This window comes from Bos grunniens, chromosome 3, assembly GCF_055505025.1.
Source record: "Bos grunniens cultivar Pamir isolate PY7600 chromosome 3, Bosgru_T2T1.0, whole genome shotgun sequence".
NCBI lineage: Eukaryota > Metazoa > Chordata > Mammalia > Artiodactyla > Bovidae > Bos > Bos grunniens.
In genome coordinates, this window is record NC_141167.1 from 64,180,157 (window position 1) to 64,200,846 (window position 20,690).

The window sequence follows — 20,690 nt, forward strand, 5'->3', positions numbered from 1 at the left end:
GGATTATAAGCTGCTGGATAGAATCTTTGCATAATCCCTCTTGCCTTATTCCAAATAACCACTATCTCCCAGAATGGAATGTCTACCTTTGTCAGGCACCCCAATTTTTGCAGCTTCTACACAGGACACCTCTATGTGGCCTGGCTCTGGTGGCCAGTGAGGCATATGCTTGCAAGTCCCGTAAGTACTGTAATCAACAGAAAAAGAGTTCTGAAACAGATACCACTGCCCAGAGCACAGGAAGAGACAACAGACACAGAAGCTTAATCTCTCTGTGAAAGAGGCCTACTAGTGAATCATCACAATGAAGCCTTAGAAGCAGGCTTCCTCTGGTTAAACACACATGACTACAATCCCTTCCACAGACCTCAGCGGGCAAGTGCTATCTTTGGACTCTGCCGTATGCCAGACTGCTAATATCTCCTGAAGGGGAACCCTCACACATATCTGCTCCCCTGGTTTTTATGTCTAGTATCCTAGTTTTTAAGGTTGCTGCCCAGGTGACATCCCTTGACTGTTTGCCTCTTGCGGTCAGCAGGCTTATATTCCTAGGTCCCATAGGACTGCGACAATCAGAGACACAGTTCCTGATAGGCTACCACCCTCAAGGCACTACACAGACAACAGGCTGAAAGACATCCCCAGTCTTTGTGAAAGAGTTCTATTTTCTTATCATGGCGCTTTGGCCAGATGGGCAAGCTTCAGGTCTGGCACACACCTCAGGGGCTATGGAGCTGCTCTCAGAGAACACAGGCCAGAGGATGCCATCTTTATGTTCTGCCTCCGACTCACTGTGTCTCACCAGTATCTCTTAAAAAAGAGCTTATACACTTGTCTAGAGCCCTGATTTTTATGACTGCCATCCAGGGGAAACCTCCAGATTGCCTAGTTCTAGTGACCAGTGGGACCAGTCCCACAGGACTGGATATATTTGCATATTTCAAAAGCTGCTGTCTATGAGAGTCTGCCTTCCAATCAGCCTGAATCTACATGCTGACCACAATCCGTCCCTTTGGGACACTGATAAGTGTTGGCATACCCTCTTCTACTAAGAACTATTAAAAATAGGCTCCTTGGATAATCACAAAGGTTTGAGAGAAAATCAAGACCTACAGCAGAGTTGAATGACCAAGTTCATCTCCTACACGAAGCCACTATTTCTAGAATGGGCGAGGTGGTTGTTTCAGCTAATGCATAGAAGTCAATAAAGAGATTTAATAAAGAAACAGAGGAATGCGTTCCACACCATACAACAAAATAAAACCTCAGAAGAAAATTTTAATGAAACAGAGATAAGTAACTTACCTGATAAAGCATTCAAACGATGGTCATAAAGATGCTCACCAAATTTTAGAAAAGAATGGATGAACACAGTGAGAACTTCAAAAAATATTAGAAAATTGACAGCAGAACTGACAGCATTGAAGAATACAATAACTGAACTGAAAAATAAACTGGAATGGTTAACCAGCAGACTAGATGAAGCAGAAGGAAAGCAACGTGAACACAAGTCACTCAATCAGAAGAATTCACCCCATCAGAGCATGAAAAAGAAAAAAGAATGAACAAAAAAGGTGAAGAAAACTTAAGAGACTTATGGGATAACATCAAGCAGATTAACACTCACACTATACGGGTCCCAAAGGAAGGAGAGAAAGAAAAGGGCAGAAAAATTATATGAAGAAATAATGACTAAAAAATTCCCTAACCTGGAGAAGGAACCAGATATCCAGACCTAGGAAACTCAAGAGAGTTCCAAATATGATGAACCCAAAGAGACCCACACCAAGGGACATTATTATTGAAATGTCAAAAGCTAAAGACAATGAGAGAATCTTAAAAGCAGAAAGAAAAAACTAAGTTGTTATATACAAGGTAGCCCCCATAAGACTTTGAGCCAATTTTTCAGTACTAAATTTGCAGGCCAAAGGAAGTGGCACAGTATATTCAAAGCACAGAAAGAAAAAACTAACATCCAAGAATACTCTATTCAGAAAATGTATTATTGAGAATTAAAGGAGAGATAAAGAATTTTTCAGACAAGTAAAAGCTAAAGAAGTTCTTCATCAATAAATCAAATTCACATGAAATGTTAAAGGGACATTTTTAAGCTAGGAAAAAAAGGGTACTAACCAGTAACATGAAAACGTGAAAGAATAAATCTCAGTAGAAGAGTAAATACATAGTAAAGGTACTGTATTAACAACGTATAAAGCCATTAAAAAGGTTTAAGACAGAAGTAGTAAAAATAACTATAACTAAAATAATTAGTTATGAGAGGCACAAGATAATAAGATGGCAATTTCACATTAAAAACATAAAATGGGGAGAGAGAAGGGTAAAAACGCAGAACATTAGAATGCAATCAAGTTTAAATTACTTAAGAAAAATGGCTATAAGTTGTTATATGTAAGCCTCCTGATAACTACAAAACAAAATCATATAATAGATACACAAAAGAGATAGGGAAATAAATATCACTAAAGAAACTCATCACACCACAAAAGAAGAGAGCAAGAGAAGAATAAAGGCACAGAGAGGAACTACAAAATAGCTAGAAAACAAATAACGAAATGCAATAAGGACATACCTATCAATAATTTCTTTAAATGTAAATTACTTAATTCTCCAATCAAAAGACATAGAGTGGATAAATGGGTTAAAAAAAAATAAAGATCCATGTTATGCTGCTTGCAAGAGACTCACTTCAGATGTTAGGACACACAGACTGAAAGTGAAAACGTGAAAAAAGATATTCTATGAAAATGAAAACTAAATGAAACCTTCGGTAGTATACTCGTAACAAACAAAACAGACTTTAAAACAAAGACTATAATGAGAGGCAAGGTAGGGCATTACATAATATTAAAGAAGTCAATCCAAAAAGAAGATATAATATTTGTAAATATTTATGTATCCAACATAGGAGCACCTAAATGTAAATTAATAGCCCTAAAGGACTTCCCTGATAGCTCAATTGGTAAAGAATCTGCCTGCAATGCAGGAGACCTGGTTCAATTCCTGGGTAGGGAAGATCCACTAGAGAAGGGATAGGGTACCCACCCCAGTATTCTTAGGCTTCCCTAATGGCTCAGCTGGTAAAGAATCTGCCCGCAATGTGGGAGACCTGGGTTGGATCCCTGGGTTGGGAAGATCCTCTGGAGAAGGGAAAGGCTACCCACTCCAGTATTCTGGCCTGGAGAACTCCATGGGGTCTTTCACTTGAAAGGGAGAAATAGTCAGCAATACAATGGTCAAAGTGAAAGTGAAGTCACTCAGTTGTGTCCGACTCTTTGTGACCCATGGACTGTAGCCCACCAAGCTCCTCCATCCATGGGATTCTCCAGGCAAGAATACTGGAGTGGGTTGCCATTTCCTTCTCCAGGGGATCTTCCCGACCCAGGGATCAAACCCAGATCTCCAACACTGCAGGCAGACACTTTAACCTCTGCGCCACCAGGGAAGCCCTTAAATACAGGAATACAGTCTCTCAGAAAACGTCCTATAGAGACACAGAACTTCAGATCCAAGTACTAACATCAAATACAATGGTAGAGAAATTTCATATAATATTCCATTTACGTCATTGGACAGATCATCCAGACAGAAAAAAATAAAATAAAAAATCAGCCCTTCAGTTCAGTTCAGTTGCTCAGTCGTGTCTGACTCTTTGCGACCCCATGAACTGCAGCATGCCAGGCCTCCCTGTCTATCACCAACTCCCAGAATTCACTCAAACTCGTGTCCATCGAGTCGGTGATGCCATCCAGCCATCTCATCCTCTGTCGTCCCCTTCTCCTCCTGCCCCCAATCCCTCACAGCATCAGAGTCTTTTCCAATGAGTCAACACTTCGCATGAGGTGGCCAAAGTACTGGAGTTTCACCTTTAGCATCAGTCCTTCCAAAGAACACCCAGGACTGATCTCCTTTAGAATGGACTAGTTGGGTCTCCTTGCAGTCCAAGGGACTCTCAAGAGTTTTCTCCAACACCACAGTTCAAAAGCATCAATTTACTTCCGCACTCAGCTTTCTTAACAGTCCAATTCTCACATCCGTACACGACCACAGGAAAAACCATAGCCTTGACTAGACAGACCTTTGTTGACAAAGTAATGTCTCTGCTGTGACTATGCTATCTAGGTTGGTCATAACCTAGACTTACTCCTTCCAAGGAGTAAAGGTCTTTTAATTTCATGGCTGCAATCACCATCTGCAGTGATTTGGGAGCCCCAAAAAATAAAGTCTGACACTGTTTCCACTGTTTCCCCATCTATTTCCCATGAAGTGATGGGACCAGATGCCATGATCTTAGTTTTCTGAATGTTAAGCTTTAAGCCAACTTTTTCACTCTCCTCTTTCACTTTCATCAAGAGGCTTTTTAGTTCCTCTTCACTTTCTGCCATGAGGTTGGTGTCATTTGAATATCTGAGGTTATTGATATTTCTCCCAGCAATCTTGATTCCAGCTTGTGCTTCTTCCAGCCCAGCGTTTCTCGTGATGTACTCTGCATAGAAGTTAAATAAGCAGGATGACAATATACAGCCTTGATGTACTACTTTTCCTATTGGAACCAGTCTGTTGTTCCATGTCCAGTTCTAACTGTTGCTTCCTGACCTGCATATAGGTTTCTCAAGAGGCAGGTCCAGTGGTTTGGTATTCCCATCTCTTTCAGAATTTTCCACAGTTTATTGTGATCCACACAGTCAAAGGCTTTGGCATAGTCAAGAAAGCAGAAATGGATGTTTTTCTGGAACTCTCTTGCTTTTTCCATGATCCAGCGGATGTTGGCAATTTGATCTCTGGTTCCTCTGCCTTTTCTAAAACCAGGTTGAACATCAGGAAGTTCACGGTTCACGTTTTGCTCGAGCCTGGCTTGGAGAATTTTGAGCATTACTTTACTAGCGTGGGAGATGAGTGCAGTTGTGCGGTAGTTTGAGCATTCTTTGGCATTGCCTTTCTTTGGGATTGGAATGAAAACTGACCTTTCCCAGTCCTGTGGCCACTGCTGAGTTTTCCAAATTTGCTGGCATATTGAGTGCAGCACTTTCACAGCATCATCTTTCAGGATTTGAAAGAGCTCAACTGGAATTCCATCACCTCCACTAGCTTTATTCGTAGTAATGCTTTCTAAGGCCCACTTGACTTCACATTCCAGGATGTCTGGCTCTAGTTGAGTGATCACACCATTGTGATTATGTGGATTGTGAAGATCTTTTTTGTACAGTTCTTTTGTGTATTCTTGCCACCTTGTCTTAATGTCTTCTGCTTCTGTTAGGACCATACCATTTCTGTCCTTTATTGAGCCCATCTTTGCATGAAATGTTCCCTTGGTATCTCTAATTTTCTTGAAGAGATCTCTAGTCTTTTCCATTCTGTTGTTTTCCTCTATTTCTCTGCATTGATCGCTGAGGAAGGCTTTCTTATCTCTTCTGGCTATTCTTTGGAACTCTGCATTCAGATGCTTATATCTTTCCTTATCTCCTTTGCTTTTGGCTTCTCTTCTTTTAACAGGTATTTATAAGGCCTCCTCAGACAGCCATTTTGCTTTTTCGCATTTCTTTTCCATGGGAATGGTCTTGATCCCTGTCTCCTGTACAATGTCACGAACCTCATTCCATAGTTCATCAGGCACTCTATCTATCAGATGTAGTCCCTTAAATCTATTTCTCACTTCCAGTGAAATAAATATAGATATATATGGTCAAATAATTCATGACAAAGGAAGCAAAAATATACAATGAAGAAAATATAGTCTCTTTTAATAAATGGTGTTTTGAAAACTGGACAGTAACATGCAAAAGAATGAAATTGGACCATTATCTTAAACTACATACAAACTTTACTCAAATGGATTAAAGACTTGAACCTAAGATCTGAAATCATAAAACTCCTGCAGGAAAACATACATGGTAAGTTCCTTGACATAGGTCTTAGAGATTTTTTTGAATCTGTCACCAAAAGCAAAAGCAACTAAAGCAAAAATAAACAAATGGGACTACACAAAATAATCTTTTGCACAGCAAAGGAAATCACCAAAGAAATGCAAATCAACCTACTGGACAGGAGGAAATATTTGCAAGTGATATATCTGATAAGTAGTTAATATCTAAAATATATAAAGAATTCAAACTATGAATAGCAAAAAAAAATCCAATTTTTTAAATGAGCTGAAGATATGAATAGATATTTTTTCCCTGAAAAGATGCTCAACATCACTAATCATCAAGGAAATTCAAATCAAAATCACAGTGAAATATTACCTCATACCTTCAAAATGGCTATTATTAAAAAAGACAACAAATAGCAGGTATTGGTGAGAATGTGGAGAAAAGGAAACCCCTTATTATTAAAAAAGACAACAAATAGCAGGTATTGGTGAGAATGTGGAGAAAAGGAAACCCCTTATTATTAAAAAAGACAACAAATAGCAGGTATTGGTGAGAATGTGGAGAAAAGGAAACCCCCCAAGCACTGTTTATGGGGATGTAAATTGATGCAGCATTATGGAAAACAGTAAGGAGATTCTTCAAAACAAATTAAAAATAGAATTACCATATGATCTAACAATTTCACCTCTCAGTATTTATCCAAAGACAACAAAAACTCTAACTCAAAAAGGTATCTGCACCCCATGTTCATTAGAGCACTATTTACCATACCCAAGATACAGAAACAACCTAAGTGTCCATCAATCTTACCATTTGTGACAACATGGATAGAACTGAGGATATTATGCAAAGTGAAGTGAGACAGAGAAAGACAAAGGTTAGTATATGATCTCACTTATATGTGGAATATAAACAGAAACAAACAAACAAACTACCTCACAGATACTGAGAACTTATTGGTGGTTGTCAGAGAGGGAAGGGAGCAAGAAGAAATAGGTGATAGGAGTCAGAATATATAAGCTTTCTGTTGTAAAATAAACACAACCTGGGAATGTAATATACAGCCTTTTGACTACAGTTACTTAATAATACTGTATTCAATATTTGAAAGCTGCTAAGACAGTAGATCTTTAAAGCTCTCATCCCAAGAAAAAAAAAAGTTTTTAACTATGTAAGGTGACGATATTAAGCTGGATAATTATGGTGACCATTTCACAATGTACACAAATAGTAACTCTTTACATTGTACACTTGAAATTAATATTTGCTGTTGTTGTTTAGTGTGTTTGTATTTGTGCTCAGGCACGTCCAACTCTTTGCGGCCCCATGGACTATAGCCCTCTAGGCTCCTCTGCCCATGGAATTTTCCAGTCAAGAATACTAGAGTGGGGTGCATTTTCTACTCCAGAGGATCTCCCCAACCCAGAGATCTAACACTAGTCCCGTGAGTCTCCTATATTGGCAAGTGGATTCTTTACCACTAGCACCACCTGGGAAGTCCAAAATAATGTTAAATGTCAATTATACCTCAATTTTAAGAGAGGATAAAGACAAGAAATAGTTCAGAGGGAAAATACTGCCAGCACTCAATCAATCAGATATGGGAAATAAGAGGAAATAAAAGGGATCAGATTTCTAGCTTAGGTGACTCGGTGAGTATAATTCAACTAAAGTTAAAAGAAACTCAAGAAGAAAAGTAACTTTAAAAAAAAGTAAACTGCAATAGGCTCAGTACTGGAAATACTGAATCTGTAGTCGGAAATTTAGACTGGGGAGAGGAGTCACAAAAGAACTGTATACATCTTGATTTGATTACTTTATTCATTTCAGGAAGTATTTGAGAATCCACTATGCTTCCAGGAATGGAGACCATAAAATATAAAACTGATCAAAAAATGGTTGCTGCTCAGAAGAAGAGAAATGAAATCTATCTGTAGGCAGAAGGTACAAACTGCTGGACCAAGTTCTCAAAGGATGATATGTACATTCTCAACTTTGGCCACACATTTAGAATCACCTGGGGAACTTCTGATCATCCCAATGCCCAGTCCACACTCTGGGGTTGTGATCTGGGCATCAGTGGCCGCTTAAACTCTCCAGGTGACACCAATATGCAGTCAAGAGAAAGAGAGAATATCCACTCAGAAGAGGATACCTAGGATACTTCCTTTGAAATATTTGGCAGTATTTGCGGGAGGAGTGTGAAGAAGGATAAGAGATAGAAATAAGAGAATTTTGTTGAAGGAGCTCCCTCCATATAGCTTCATGATATACAGTTTCTTTGTCAAAGAGAAAAAGTATCAAAGGCTAAAAATAAGAGTATATGAGAATAAAGCAGACATTTTAGGTGACTGGCAAAGTTTTGCAGTAGGCTCTGCAGAGTATGTGAAAAAGTTACTTAGAAAGAAGTAGAAGCTTTAGGCAGTTATAAAAGTTCAATGGAAGTAAGAAGTCATGCGTTGATATTAGCATCCATCTACAAGGTAAATGGCAACCCACTCCAGTATTCTTGCCTAGAGAATCCCATGGACGGAGGAGCCTGGTGGGCTACAGTCCATGAGGTCGCAAAGAGTCGGACCCGACTGAGCGACTTCGCTTTCATTTTCACTTTCACAAGGTTGTATAATTCTCCCTAATGATGCTTGGCAGTCTGTGAGCATGTACAGAGAAAACATTCATCCAGGACTGTTGATTGATAGGTTAGAAGGATAAAGGGAACTGAGAAGGCTGGTGAAAGTTAAAAACAGGACAATTAAGAATTAAGCATGTGATTGTAGGACTTGATGATGACAATTACATACTTAAATGAGTAAAGTCAGAGATCAAAGGAGGAAAGGAGGGGGAGTTTTGGTCAAAACAAGATTTCCAAATGCAGGACTTCAAAATAACAGAGTACAGAGCATATGGCAATAGATACCTAATCAGTCTTGCTACTTGTCTTAGCCTCCTCTCCAACCCACTATCTACACCGCCTAAAACCTGGTATTTCTAAGTTGAAAGTCTGATGATCTCTCCGTACCCTCATGCCTCAATCCACCAGATGAACTCAATCAAAAGCCAGTTCAAGAAGTCTTATCACCTCTCCTATCCTGATAAGTTAATACCCACTTCCTCTACACTTTCTCCCTTTGCTCAATCTTAAACAATCTTTTTATAGTTTTCCTTCACACACTGTTTTACAAGTCTGGTTCCCCCACTAGATTCTGAGTTCCATGAAACTCCAATCAAGTATTATCATCTTTTAAGCCATATTTCAACAATCTTACTGATTAATTCAACAAGTAGAGGTATAGATTCTGGCATTTCTTGTTTGCTTATGCTTGTATCAACACTTTTAATGATGATGTATTTGAGGAAACTCTTTAGGCTACTTGTCCACTACTGTGAAGTTTTATTTAAATAGATAATCTGCAAAGACATGGAACCAGTCACATGTATTATGTGACCATATTAGTAAACAAAGTACTAATTACAACTCCTTCAAGTTGTGGAATTCCCACTCTTCCCATAAGATATTTCATTTACAGTTTGTGACTTGTGTCTATCTGATAAATGCAAGGTGGGAACGTCAACCATATTTTTTAAAAAGTAATGAAACAAAATTTTCTGTTTATTAGATAAAAATATATGCAAACCAAACTTCTAATGTATATTTTTGCATACCAGTGGATCATCTTGCATACCCCATGAAGTTTGGATATCATCGGTCTAAACATAAGGTAATGAACTATCTGCCGGCCACTACAAAATAAAAATTAAAATACGTATCATACTGCCTAAAATGTCATTTTTATAAACATTTTTTTCATTTTTAAGCTGAAAATTTTGAGAATTTCAGATATTCAGCACTTTGTATTAACTTTAAAACATTGTTTTCCTAATACCTTGAACTATTGGAGTAAGAAGTTACTATGGGGGACAGAAAAAGAAAGCGTTAAAAAGTGATCTAAAACCCTCACAGAAAAACCAAGCCTCCAAATTAAAATTCAAGTTACTAGGTGCAGCTGGAAGTGAATATTTAAAAGCACTCGGACTCCCCTTGGCATTTCAACATACTTCTAACTACTTATTCAATTTCTGTCTCATGGGATTAGTTATAAGCTCCCACGACAGCAAGAGCTATATGCCTTGTTGTCTGCTATATTCCCAGTCATACGAACAATGCCATGTGTACACAGTAGACGTTCAAAAAATATTTACTAAATGAATGAATGAAATGGTACAACTGAAGTTTCAATTAAGAAACTAATCCACAAGAACAATAACAAAAAATAAGTGCTAAACCTTGAGCTTTCAGGTTTTCTTACAGCAAATCCTTCAGAAGTGTCAGCAAAACCAAATGAGAAAGTCCAGGAGATAGCAGAGAAACCATGAAACAATAAGGTCCTGGAAAGGGGTGTGTTTGTTATTGGGAAGGGGCTGGGTACAGTCACTGCGGAAGTTTGAGAAAAGGCTGTTTGATTTATCAGGAAGATAACGGGCAACTTCAGGAATTCTGTTAAGGAATAGTTACAGAAGTGGAAACCAACTACATGGAATTAGGTAGGAAATTTTAAGATGGTAAGGAAATAGAAACAACACACTAGTCTTATGAATCCACCAGTGAAACTAGAGAAACAGTATTATAGAGGGCTCAACAGGAACAAATGAAGGTTTTTTTTCAAGTCAGCATATCTACAAGTTTGAGGAAGAGGATTCAGAGTTTTTTCCTCTCATGGTGAAGGTGGGCGGTGTTGAGATCACTTTGTAGAAATAGGGAATATGACAAAACATACTTACTGGGAAGACAGACATCTGCAAAGAGATAGTGTTTTCCATGTAAAAGTCTAAATTGGACAATAAATAACAAAATTCCTGATTATATAGTTCCTTTCCCATATTTCTGGCAAGGTAAGTTGAGAAGAAAGAGCAATGGAGTAGATTCATTCTTTTGTAGTTACCTTAGAAAGAAGCGTCTGTTTCTGTTATCACCACAAAGAATACAACTATTTGTATGTTATCTACTCTGCCTTGTAATACTTGGGAACGAATCTGTGTGCCTTTAACATAGCCACTACTGCTGTGATTGCTGTTTCAGTAAAACACTAAGCATGAATGTGAACTCATTTCATTGCCTGCTGGGCCTGCATTTTTCCAGCTCTAATGTAACACAAGGACACTGCGACACACACAAAAATAGCCTTTTCTTCGAAATACTAACGTCTCTGCCTCCGTTCTTGCACCTGTTTCAATCAGTTCAAGCATAGGCTGTATCCTTAAAGCTGCTTTAGAAGATACTTGGAATTGGAGGGTTTTGAACAGATTTCACATCATATTCCCATTAGTTATTAAAATTCACATCATATTCTCATTAGTTATTAACATTCTCCTCGCTAAATCGTTAAGCAGTATTCTATCTCACTCACCATCTTTATACTTCTTTGCGTCCTCCATCCTGCACTTGGTGTCTTGGGCGCCGTATTCTGCACCAAGTAGGCACCTAGTGTTGATTTTGTAGTCCAGCGTGTTCACGGTCATTCAGTCACAAAGCCCTTGTGGAAGCACACAGAAACAGAACTGGCCCCGGGGATGGGAGTTGTCCCTGAAAGCTGTCGAGTAACCGAACTGAGAGCTTCCTGAGGGCAAGGACAATCTTGTTCAGCACGGTGTGTGCAGCACAGGATTCAGTTCTGGTACAAGATGGATAGTTGATAATGCTGAATAAATGAAAAATAGGTTCGGTGGGAACATTTAACTTCAACTCTATTCTGCAAACGTTCGCCGCGTGCCATCCAGGCGTCAGGGAAACAGTAGGGCGCGGGTGCTTCAAGATGACAGGGAACTGTTGGTTCTAATTTCACATACTGTAATTCTATGCTACAGTTTCCATATTTTCTCTTAAAACAAAACGGGGAGTTTGGGTTCTCTCTGCTCGCGGTTCCCAGGGGCTTAAGCACAAACACTGAGCGCCACAGCCTCTCGAAGGCGCGCCCCTAGCAACGAACGCGACCCTCCCCCCAGCGGAACTGGCGCTCCGGGAGCGTTCAGCCGCTCAGCCGCGGCGCTCCTGAAGGGGTCGCTGTTCCCGCGATAACCTCTATAAAGGCCCCGCCCCGAGGCCCGCTCTCGCTTCCTCGGTTGGGGACCCGGCCCTGAAAGGCCAGGACGCTGCTCTGTGTCTCGCAAGCCCACCGCGAAGCCCGCCGACGTTAGCGGCATCTCTCCAGGCGGCACAGGCCCTGGGTCTCGGCCGCTGCCGCCCGGACGCGCGGCCGGCTTCGAGGCGGTTGTTCTCTCCCCTCGCCCCACCCTCTCTCTCCCCTTCACGGAAACGACAGCTGCGGCGGCGAGGCTGGCGCCGCCTCCCTCCACCTACCACGTCTGCCCCCGCCACTCTTGCCCGGCGCCCCAGCCCGGCCGCGGCGCCTCCATCTCCCCGCTAGGTCAGCCGGCTGCTCCGTCCGGCTGACGCCCAGGATGAACATCATGGACTTCAACGTGAAGAAGCTGGCGGCCGACGCGGGCACCTTCCTCAGTCGTGCAGTGCAGGTACCGCGGCGGGAAGAAGGGGTGGCGACGCCCAGGAGGGATAGGGAGGGGTCGCCCGAGACAGCCGCGCCCTCTGCACCCGGCTTCGCCGACCGCCCGTCTGGCCTGCCGCGGCCGGAGGCCCGGGTGATGGGCGCGGCCTTGTGCCCCTCTGGGCCTGGCGGCCGTTTTCCTCACGCTTCTTGCCCAACTGCCGCTGCCGGGGAAGCGAGGCGGAGTGGGCACAGGGCCCGGAGCTTCCTCCCTTCTCTGGAGGACACCTTGAGTTCGGCTTCGGGCCGAGGCACAGCACCGCCGGCCTTTCTGACCCCACGGCGCCGCTGCTCCTGTGCCCTCCCTCCCCGGGCGGGCGGAGGCTTTGCGAGTCCGCGGGGTAGTAGAGACCATTCTTGCACCACCCCCACTTTTTCATTTCGTCTCCCTCTCTCCTCGCCAAGTCCAAGAAGGAAGTTTCCTTTTCCTGCCCCTCAACCCAGGGAGCTGCCAACGCAGTTCCCTGCCGTCCTCTCACCCTGAGAGGAAGGTTCCCGGTCCTGGCTGTCCGTGGCAGAAATGGAGATCGCCACTTGGCGTCCAGACTGCCAGAGCCACAGAGCTTGGGGGGTTTCCCACTCACTTTCGAAATGGGAAGCGCTGACCGTAGGGCAGGGAGCAAGAAGAAGATTCATGTTGTGCTTATAGTCACAGGGACATTTTTCAAGTAACACTTTAAGGGGGAAAGTTGACTGTCTCATCGTATTCAGAAATAAAGGAAGTGTCGGTTCTAGGGAACTTGGACAGTTTTCTACAGTCATCACCCACATTATGCCAACTAAGTTAAATCTACGAACAGATGTAAATTTCACCACAACACGGGTTATAAACAGTCTGGTGTTTTAAGTTAATGACAGTCACAGTAGCAACAAGATTCTCTTTTGTAAAGAAAAAACAAAAATAGTTTTCTTATGTAACATGCCAAGTTGAAATGTAAATCATGTGTATTGCATTATTACTTTCCTTGTCCCCTTTACTCCAGTTTTATTCACATAGTTAATCTTACATTGCACCGTTTTTGGCAAAGAATGGTAGAACTAGAGCAGGGTAATGGCTGCCTATATTGTGAGCTTTTGGTGTTGTTTTAGTGCTGATTCCCTGTGATTCTAGGTGCTGAATGCAGATTTAGCACTGCTTAATCCCACTCTTTTCAATACAGCTAGAGGACTTTCCTGGCAGTCCACTGGCTAAAACAACATGCTTCCATTGCAGGGGGCACAGGTTAGATCCCTGATCAGGGAACTAAGATCCCACACGCCCCAGCAGCCATAAATACATACATACATACATATTTTTTTAGATATGTTTTCAGGTACATAATCCGAACTTCTTAAATAGGACATATATATTACAAATTGATTTAAATAATTGATAGACTCGATTTTTAAAATCTGGCAAAGCTCTCAAGATGTACTTTCCAAATGAGTTTCAGTTACTTGTTTCAGATTTTCTAGGAAGAAGTTTTAAAATCCTAATCTGATAGTTATCAAATAATTTTCAGCCTTAAATACTTAAGTGCTTACTGCATGCCTGTGTGTCACTACCATTTTGGACACTAGTGTTTCATAATCAACATAATGTCTGCGCTCCTGGAGCTTACTGTCTAACAGGAAAAAACAAACTAGTACATGCATCAGGCGGTGATGTAGAAAAAGGCCAAAAGGTATAGGTTAAGGGCGGGGGTAGTGGTTGTTGCCGGGATGGTAAGGGCAAGCCTTTCTAATAGGTTCAAATGCAAAAAGACCTCAAGAAAGTGACAGATCAGGCAGAGGTAGCAAGTGGAGAATCTGAGGTTGCAGGGATATTAGGGAGACTAGTTAAGGAGCTGTGGCCATAGGACAGGCAAAAGGTGATAGAACGTAAATAAGAATGATAGCAGGGGAGGTTCAAAACCTAACCAGTATTGCATATTATATTGACTCTGAAGTATGAGAGAAAGATGAGTCAAGGATGACTCTGAGGTTTTGGCTTGAGCCACTTACTAAGGGAAAAATATCAGGAGGAGCAGGCTCCTTTGATACATCTTTTTATGTTAAGTCTGTGTCTGTTAGAGATACATTTTTAAATATTTGTAAACTATCATGTCTGAGAATTGCTTTAAAATGTTTCAGAAGAAGGAAGGGTGGGTAGTTGAAACAACATTGGCAAACGGTTCATACTGGGTTATGGGTTCATGAGATGTTATTATACTATTATACTTCCATGTTTGACGTTTTCTGCAATTTTTTAAAATATGTAAGGAAATAAAGATGGTTCCAAAGTGTAATGTGCAATTTGGAGTGCTGTGTGTAGTTTTCAACAAAACACTGCTTTCTCATTTTGGTAGTCAATAACTGAGTTCCTACTCTAAATTAAGTTGACATCAGTGTAGTGTCAAAGTGCCAGATTTAATGCTAAGAATAGTGTAAGAGCTAGGCCAGTTACTCAGTATAAGCAATAAGAACAGTCGGGATGGAATTTAGCTTTGATATTTCTAAATCTGTTTAAATCAAATTACACCTTAAGGAATAGGCCATTCTCTGGTTAGACAACTGCCATATTCTTTCATTTTACTTACAGATTCTAACTTAAAAATTAAACATGTTCCCTATTTTAAAACATAAAATCAGACTATTTAAGTATATAAATGAGTCCCATCTTTCAACTCTCACTCTTTTAAAATATGTTTATATACATTAGTACTTTAAAAAGTAAGGTAAATGTATAAATGAATAGGGGTATATCATTCCTTAACAGTCTGGGTGTTTTTGTTGTTCGTAATGCCTTCAATAGAATACAAAAGGATCGGGTAATTTATCCTTGGTAAAGTATCTTGAAAGCCATTAAAATCCTATCTTTTCAGTCCAGATTCCTTAATTGAGAATTAAATACTTCCTTCCAGCCTTGTCTTTTCTCTCCTCATGTAAAACACTGTATTTCCATCAAATTATTTTTTAATTTCAAAAAATCTTGTACTTTTCTAACTCTAGATTTTTGTTCATACAGTTAAATTCATCTTGAATGCTCTCCACTCCCTTTCTGTAACCTTTCCTTCCCTCAGAATACAACTTGAAGTCCATCTTAGACCGCAAGAACTTGATGTGAATACCTTTGGCAATTCCTGTGTCATTCTTAAATTTTGTATGATCGTGTGGCATTTTTCTTCTAATGAATTATTATGTAGGGTCTCTAACATGTCTAAAATGTTGTTACTCTATGGCTTTCATGTCATTAATAAGATCGTATGACCTAAGGAATCAACTCTGCCATCTTCTTCCCCTCTCACAGTATCCAGCATGATTTTTGTGTTCTTTTTTGGTTTTAATTTTTATGTCATTTTAGCCAAGCAAATAGTAGCTATATGCAAAGTTTACTCTTTGAATCATTTAACATGTTAAATAATTGTTTTCATTAGTATTTTTCTATCATTATATATGCTGATGTTGGGGTTGATTTAATGGCAATCTAAAATATTAAACTCATTAATTGAACCTATATTTATTGAGTACCTCCTTAGTACTTGATATTGAAGAATACAAAGATGAATGACACCCCAGTTACTGCCCTCAAGGACTTCATAATCTACTCTCAATTTGTCATAATTATTCTTTGTAGTAAATTTCCATTTTGTAGATTTTTGTTCTTCATTTGATAAATCTTTCAAGTGGGTACATTTTTAATTCAGAATTGATACTGAAGCAAAAAATTTTGCTAACCATCCTTAAATGATATATATTCTTTATATCTGTATAATATTTTCATACTAAATTACTAAAGGAAGAGAGTTCATTTTCTAACTTTTTTTAACTGCTAAGTTACACTATAAAATTGATGAACACTAGCTGTTTTCTGATAAGGCAAGTCTCTAAACTTTAGTTGTAGCTCTAACCTTTATCTTCCATCTGATTTAGCAAGCACAATAGTGTATCTAAGCTGGAGATATGAAGATAAATTCTGATGCTGGCCTCCACCAACTCCTGTCAAATCCTATGTGGAAGGAATTCCACTCTCTCTCATTCCACTTCTTTTTTTAATTAATTCTGAAATTCCATTTCTTTTTTTTTTAATTAATTAATTTATTTTAATTGGAGGCTAATTACTTTACAATATTGTAGTGGTTTTTGCCATACATTGACATGACTCGGCCATGGGTATACATGTGTTCCCCATCCTGAACCCGCCTCCCATCTCCCTCCCCATCCCATCCCTCTGGGTCATCCCAGTACACTGGCCCTGAGCACCCCGTCTCATGCATAGAACCTGGACTGGCGATCTATTTCACATATGGTAATATACATGTTTCAATGCTGTTCTCTCAAATCATCCCACCCTCGCCTTCTCCCACAAAGTCCAAAAGTCTGTTCTTTACATCTGTGTCTCTTTTGCTGTCTCACATATATGGTCATCATTATCATCTTTCTGAATTCCATATATATGTGTTACATTTCTTTTATAGAATTTAAATTGCAGTAACTTTGCCGTGTCTCTGAAACTCTAATAATACAAAATGTATTCAAAGGCCATACATTTTCTCATTCTGTAAAAACTCTGCATGTTTAGTGTTACCCAAAACTGTGTTCACATGCTTTGGTGCTATTCTCACTAATTTAGTAAACAACTAGATAGAAGATGGTTTGTTAACCTGATATTAAAATAATTATGTATGAGCTTAAAACAGTAGTTCTCAGTCTCAGCTATACTTTCAGTCCAGTTAAATTAGAATCCTTGGGACTTGATTTGACATCAGTGTTTTTGAGAGCTCCCTTGATTCCAAAGAGCAGCCAAAATTAAGAACCAATTGAGAAGTATCTAGTTTCAGTTCAGTCGCTCAGTCATGTCCGACTGCAACCCCATGAATCGCAGCACGCCAGGCCTCCCTGTCCATCACCAACTCCCAGAGTTCACTCAGACTCACGTCCATTGAGTCAGTGATGCCATCCAGCCATCTCATCCTCCGTCGTCCCCTTCTCCTCCTGCCCCCAATCCCTCCCAGCATCAGAGTCTTTTCCAGTGAGTCAACTCTTCACATGAGGTGGCCAGAGTACTGGAGTTTCAGCTTTAGCATCATTCCTTCCAAAGAAATCCCAGGGCTGATCTCCTTCAGAATGGACTGGTTGGATCTCCTTGCAGTCCAAGGGACTCTCAAGAGTCTTCTCCAACACCACAGTTCAAAAGCATCAATTCTTCAGCGCTCAGCTTTCTTCACAGTCCAACTCTCACATCCATACATGACCACAGGAAAAACCATAGCCTTGACTAGACAGACCTTTGTTGGCAAAGTAATGTCTCTGCTATCTAGGTTGGTCATAACTTTCCTTCCAAGGAGTAAGCATCTTTTAATTTCATGGCTACAGTCACCATCTGCAGTGATTTTGGAGCCCCAAAAAATAAAGTCTGACACTGTTTGCACTGTTTCCCCATCTATTTCCCATGAAGTCATGGGACCGGATGCCATGATCTTAGTTTTCTGAATGTTGAGCTTTAAGCCAACTTTTTCACTCTTCACTTTCACTTTCATCAAGAGGCTTTTGAGTTCCTCTTCACTTTCTGCCATAAGGGTGGTGTCATCTGCATATCTGAGGTTATTGATATTTCTCCCAGCAATCTTGATTCCAGCTTGTGTTTCTTCCAGTCCAGCGTTTCTCATGATGTACTCTGCATATAAGTTAAATAAGCAGGATGACAATATACAACCTTGATGTACTACTTTTCCTATTGGAACCAGCCTGTTGTTCCATGTCCAGTTCTAACTGTTGCTTCCTGACCTGCATACAGATTTCTCAAGAGGCAGATCAGGTGGTCTGGTATTCCCATCTCTTTCAGAATTTTCCACAGTTTATTGTGATCCACACAGTCAAAGGCTTTGGCATAGTCAAGAAAGCAGAAATGGATGTTTTTCTGGAACTCTCTTGCTTTTTCCATGATCCAGCGGATGTTGGCAATTTGATCTCTGGTTCCTCTGCCTTTTCTAAAACCAGCTTGAACATCTGGAAGTTCACAGTTCACGTACTGCTGAAGCCTGGCTTGGAGAATTTTGAGCATTACTTTACTAGCGTTGGAGATGAGTGCAGTTGTGCGGTAGTTTGAGCATTCTTTGGCATTGCCTTTCTTTGGGATTGGAATGAAAACTGACCTTTCCCAGTCCTGTGGCCACTGCTGAGTTTTCCAAATTTGCGGGCATATTGAGTGCAGCACTTTCACAGCATCATCTTTCAGGATTTGAAATAGCTCCACTGAAATTCCATCACCTCCACTAGCTTTGTTCATAGTGATGCTTTCTAAGGCCCACTTGACTTCACATTCCAGGATGTCTGGCTCTAGGTGAGTGATCACACCATCATGATGATCTGGGTAGTGAAGATCTTTTTTGTACAGTTCTTCTGTGTATTCTTGCCACCTCTTCTTAATATCTAGTTTAGAGTTCACTAATACATCCAGAGTTTGTGTTATACATTTGCATCCAAGAACTTTAGATTTCTTTTACACAATTACTTTACCCAGAGAATTGATGGTTAGAGTTTATGTTAGTAGATGTCTTTGATCACACAGCGTTTTTACTTGTCCTTTTTTCTCTCTAGTAAATCCAAGCATAGAATCCAGGCTCCTTATTTCATACTATAGGCTATGTGTCTGTGCTAGTAAAGGAAGGATTACAGTACCTGGCATAATGTGGCTGACTCAAAGACAATCCTTTTCTTAAAGCAGTATTTAGAGAAAATATATAAAAAGAGAGGGTTGAACTTTCTTGAGTCATTGTACTGTGTTACTAATGAAATATTATGAAAGAATACCACATCACATTTTGTGATGTTTGGATTTCTATGATTTTTTTGCTTTCTCACTTTCACTGTAGCTTGTTTTTCACAGAAGCTTTTGATTATTAAATGGTACTGCTATACACTCATTGAAATATTAATACATGTTTAAAATCAAGTGTGGTTTGCAATGAACAACTATCATCACTAATTGACTACAAAGTCAGAAATGATTTTGGACTTTAGGGATTTTGAAAATTGAAATTTTTAGGGTAAAATTTAAAATTTTTGATAATTAGGAAAGGGATCTTTCTTTAAAAAAAAAAAAAAAAGTCTTGTCCTTCTGATAAAGATACCATCATAATTTGAATGCTGAAGCTCAAATAATTTGGCCACCTGATGAGAAGAGCCGACTCATTGGAAAAGACCCTGATACCGGGAAAGATTGAAGGCAAAAGAGGGCAACAGAGGGTGAGATAAATAAATAGCATCACTAATTCAATGGATATGAATCTGACCAAACTCTGAGAGATAGTGAAGGATAGGGAAGCCCAGCGTGCTGTAGTCCATGGGGTTGCAAAGAGTCCAACACAACTTAGCGACTGAACAACAGCAACAACAAGATCATAAAATCCTTCAGGGCAAGAACCATGTTATATGCTAAATATATATTTCACATACAGTAGAAGAAAAATATATGTATCCTCCATAAATATCTTGGATTAATAATTCTCCTTAATTTAGTTGATGTAACTCATCATTTTCTATAGTTTGTTCTTTAAAATGTTTTAGAGGAAATTTTATGTACTAAATACTGTACTGTTTTATTATTGTAATGTCATACCTTGTGATTAACAATGGAAAAAAAAATCCTTAAGTCCCCACAATGGTAAAAATTAAGGGAAATATGTCTTTTACAGTTGTACATTTAAATAATAAAATTTAAATTTTTTCAACTTAAATATGTGATGGCATTAGCAATGCTCTTATGTCCCTTTTCCTCCCCCTTATTTTATTTTTTAGCTAGAGTTAAACTAATCCTTAATTTGATTATTATTGAATATTATGTAAGAAGGAGAGGTAAGCTATAGGATACAGCTCACCAGAGTGCTATGAACAAAGAAACAAACAAGGAAGCACAGAATACGTTTAGGTAATGTGATAGAAAAATATCAGTTGCTTGAAATCAAGTATTTTACTGAGAGGGTAGCTCATAGTATAATAAGACTATGATTCAAACAGATATGAGATTAAATCCCAACTCTGACATTTTAGGGCAAAACTTTAAACCATTCTCAATTTCTTCACTTAATTTATGATTCTTACCTATGTAACAAGATTTTTTTTTTTTTGAGTACTTGATTCAAAATGCAGAGCAACTGTTTTTCACTCTCAGAAAAAAGCAAGTAAACATCAGAATTTATTGTTGGTAGTTAAATACATGGTCCTTCCCATAGAACTACTGTTTTCTAAACAGGCCTCCTATAATCAGACTGTCTCACTCATA

General features: G+C 39.6%; 1 protein-coding gene and 1 long non-coding RNA gene across 7 annotated transcripts in view; one reads left to right on the plus strand and one right to left on the minus strand.

The window, feature by feature from the left end:
* Positions 1 to 12,167, minus strand: part of LOC147375717 (uncharacterized) — a 284,991-nt gene extending 272,824 nt beyond the window's left edge. The window contains exon 1 of one of the 2 annotated variants that reach the window (XR_015160386.1): positions 11,294 to 11,842. This is a non-coding gene — a long non-coding RNA (uncharacterized LOC147375717). Of the gene's footprint in view, positions 1 to 11,293 lie in introns of both variants that reach the window. The other variant, XR_015160385.1, reaches the window with a different exon arrangement.
* Positions 11,996 to 20,690, plus strand: part of SH3GLB1 (SH3 domain containing GRB2 like, endophilin B1) — a 44,461-nt gene continuing 35,766 nt past the window's right edge. For all 5 annotated transcript variants that reach the window (XM_086390956.1, XM_086390957.1, XM_086390958.1 and 2 more), the window contains exon 1: positions 11,996 to 12,416. In XM_086390956.1, coding sequence (XP_086247082.1) covers positions 12,345 to 12,416 — 72 coding nt within the window. In that variant the 5' untranslated portion in view covers positions 11,996 to 12,344. The remainder of the gene's footprint in view (positions 12,417 to 20,690) is intronic.